At 45.8% G+C, this 3,195-nt stretch overlaps 1 protein-coding gene across 1 annotated transcript in view; it reads left to right on the top strand.

The window, feature by feature from the left end:
• The window catches only part of surf2 (surfeit 2), a 3,735-nt gene extending 1,107 nt beyond the window's left edge, over positions 1 to 2,628 (top strand). The window contains exons 3-5 of the mRNA XM_048594568.1: positions 391 to 494; positions 839 to 1,021; positions 2,206 to 2,628. Coding sequence (XP_048450525.1) covers positions 391 to 494; positions 839 to 1,021; positions 2,206 to 2,351 — 433 coding nt within the window. The 3' untranslated portion in view covers positions 2,352 to 2,628. The remainder of the gene's footprint in view (positions 1 to 390; positions 495 to 838; positions 1,022 to 2,205) is intronic.
• Positions 2,629 to 3,195: the final 567 nt, after the last annotated feature.

Below are 3,195 nucleotides of genomic sequence, written 5' to 3'. Positions count from 1 at the left end.
GGGGAGGTCAGCGCTGGGGGAGCGCCGGGCTGTGGGTGAGGGGTCAGCGCTGGGGGAGCGCCGCACTGTCAGGGGGTGGGGGGAGGTCAGCGCTGGGGGAGCGCCGGGCTGTGGGTGAGGGGGGTGGGGGTCAGTGCTGAGGGGTGTGACAGATGTCACTGCAACCTTTTGGAAATGGGGATTTTTGTCCTGAGTGTTGTGTTAGCCAGTATTTATCAAACAAGTCACTTTAAGAAAAGCAGATTATCTTTTGGTTATTCTGTTGCTGCTTCTGAGATCTTAGTACGCACACATTGGCTGCTTCACTTCCTACATTCCAACACTGGCTGTAGTTCCACAAAGTGCATTGTTGACTGTGAAGTGATGTGGGACGTTTCTCTACTTGTTCAGGCACCAGCTGTTCTGCACATTAACAATTCGCCACATTAACAAGATTCCACAGCATGTTCTTCGCCATGTGAATGGGAAGCGCTACCAGAAAGCACTGAAGAAATGTGAGTGTTCTGTTCAGACAGGAAGGGGGGAGGCACTAAAACATAAGTGCATAATGTACTGATCGAATGATTTTTGAAGTTCATTTTATTCTATATATAAACCACCTCAAAACCCTTGATTAGATCCCAGTCTGTAACTCTCTTGGTGAGCTCTTTGTGTGAATGTTGCTGTTCAGAACCTGGCATGCAGGGGTGGTGGTGGTGGTGGGTGGGTGGTAATTGATTAGTTGTGTTCAGTATCAATTTTAGCCTGGCAGTGGATGTGGGCAGGCAAGATGTGTAGGTGAGCTGTTGGATTGAGGTGGCCACCTCCACTAACACGTTGTCCCTCTGTCTTGGTCCAGTTAATGAGTGTGCTGCCCTCGGAGTGCCCTTTGTTCCAGCCTGTCTGTCTCAGAAGAGAAAGCAGGATCGAGAATCCGACAGGTTGGAATCTCGTCACAATCGGAAGGAGTTCTGGGAGCCTGACAAGAGTGAAGGAAGTGAAAGTGATGATTCAAGTGACAGTATGAGTGATTTGTACCCAGGTGAGTGACTGTTAGCAGGAACTCTGACTGCAACCTTCAGCCTGAATCCCAGTAGTGGTTCTGAGCTTTCAGGTGCCCTTTCAAGAGGGTATTTCAGATCACAATTCACTGCGTTTAGAAAAGAATAAAACCTTTTCTTCACACTTTCTTCTCTGAAGAGAATTGGTGTTTCTCTAATCTCTCCTCAGAAAACGTTTAGCTTACCCTTGATGATTTATTATGTGAACATACCCTTGGGTGCAGAATCAATGTTAATTGAGAACCCCCAGCCTCCTCCCCTCCCCCTCCCCCCAGTCCTGATATTAATCTATTTTCCTGTCGATCAGTGACCTGGTCTGAAGTCCACTCTGTATAGAGGATGCTCTTCATGTTGTGTGGCATTGTCACCATGCTAAATGGTGGACTTTAAACATATCCAGCAGTTCGTTCATTTGGCAAGACTGGGCATCCATGAGGCTCTTTGATCATTCTCAGAACTATCAACTAACATAATCTGCAGCCTCATGGCTCAGCATATCCTCCAGTGGTGGTGGGAGACCAGGACCTCCATGTATAAGAAATGCTGAAACACTTGCATCTATTTTCAACCAATAGTGCTGAGTGCACGATCAATCTAAACCTACAACAGAAGGCTATGGGAACACCACCCCCTGAAAGTTCTCCCCTAAGCCACTCACCATCCTGACTTGGAAATATATCACTGTTTCTTCAGTGTCGCTGGGTTAAAATTCTGGCATTCCCTCTCTAATGGCAGCGTGGGTCAACCTATAGCACATGGACTGCAGCAGTTCAAGAAGGCAGCCATACCTTTGCAAGGTCAACAAGATACGAACGATAAGTTTTTAATTCACTTTTAGGACAGGTGCACCACTGGCTGGGCATTTATCGCCCATCCCTAGATGCCCTTGAGAAGATGGTGGTGAGCTGCTTCTTGAACCGCTGTAGTCCATGTGCTGTAGGTAGACCCACAATGCCCTTTGGGAGAGAATAAATGCTGGCCCCATCCACCAACACTCATGTCACATGAATGAACGTTTAAACAAAAAAAATTTAATCAGTAATTCACACCCCCCCCACCGCTGCTGCTAAAGTGCCTTTTGCGACTGATTGATTGTATCACTACTAATGTTAATTCTTGGGTTCAGTGATCTGTTGATTCCTAACAGTTAAATTTTGTCTTGTAGAACACCTCTTTAGCAGAAAAGATGACACAAAGGCAGAGGTGCTCCCAAACAAGGAGCATAGCAATGGTGAGAAAATGGAGGTTGAGATAGAGTTGCCAAGGAAACGGAAAAAGGTAAAGGCTGCACCCATCACTTGGAAACAGTAACGTGTTTCATTCATTTTAGGAATGGGAGGTCATTCAGCCTATTGGGCCTGCTCTACCATTTAATTACATCTCAAGCTTAGCTCTAAATTCCTTCTCTCAACTCTTTTGGATAATGAAACTATCAAAACTAGTTTGATGTGAAGGTGCCAGTGTTGGACTAGGGTGGACAAAGTCGGAGGTCACACAACACCTGGTGTGTATAGGTGGAATTCTGTGCCTGTGCACTGCCCTCCACTTCACCTGACAAAAGAACAGTGCTGTGAAAACTTGATCTCAAATAAACCTTTTGGACTATAACCTGGTGTTGTTTGACTTCAAACTATTTTGAAATTGAGTTGTCTGGAATTCCTTCAAACAATTGTAATTCTTTTTGTGAAGTGGCTTGACATCGCCCCTCAAAGGTACATAGAACATTACAGCGCAGTACAGGCCCTTCAGCCCTCGATGTTGCGCCGACCTGTGAAACCAATCTGAAGCCCATCTAACCTAAACTATTCCATTATCAACCATATGTTTATCCAATGACCATTTAAATGCCCTTAAAGTGGGCGAGTCTACTATTTTTGCAGGCAAGGCATTCCACGCCCTTACTACTCTGAGTAAAGAACCTACCTCTGACATCTGTCCTATATCTATCACCCCTCAATTTAAAGCTATGTCCCCTCGTGCTAGCCATCACCATCCGAGGAAAAAGGCTCCCACTGTCCACCCTATCTAATCCTCTGATCATCTTGTATGTCTCTATTAAGTCACCTCTTAACCTTCTTCTCTCTAACAAAAACAGCCTCAAGACCCTCAGCCTTTCCTCATAAGACCTTCCCTCCATACCAGGCAACATCCTGGT

This window comes from Rhincodon typus, unplaced genomic scaffold (assembly GCF_021869965.1).
Source record: "Rhincodon typus isolate 14 unplaced genomic scaffold, sRhiTyp1.1 hic_rhity00011064, whole genome shotgun sequence".
Lineage (NCBI taxonomy): Eukaryota > Metazoa > Chordata > Chondrichthyes > Orectolobiformes > Rhincodontidae > Rhincodon > Rhincodon typus.
This window is presented reverse-complemented; position numbering and strand designations above follow the sequence as displayed.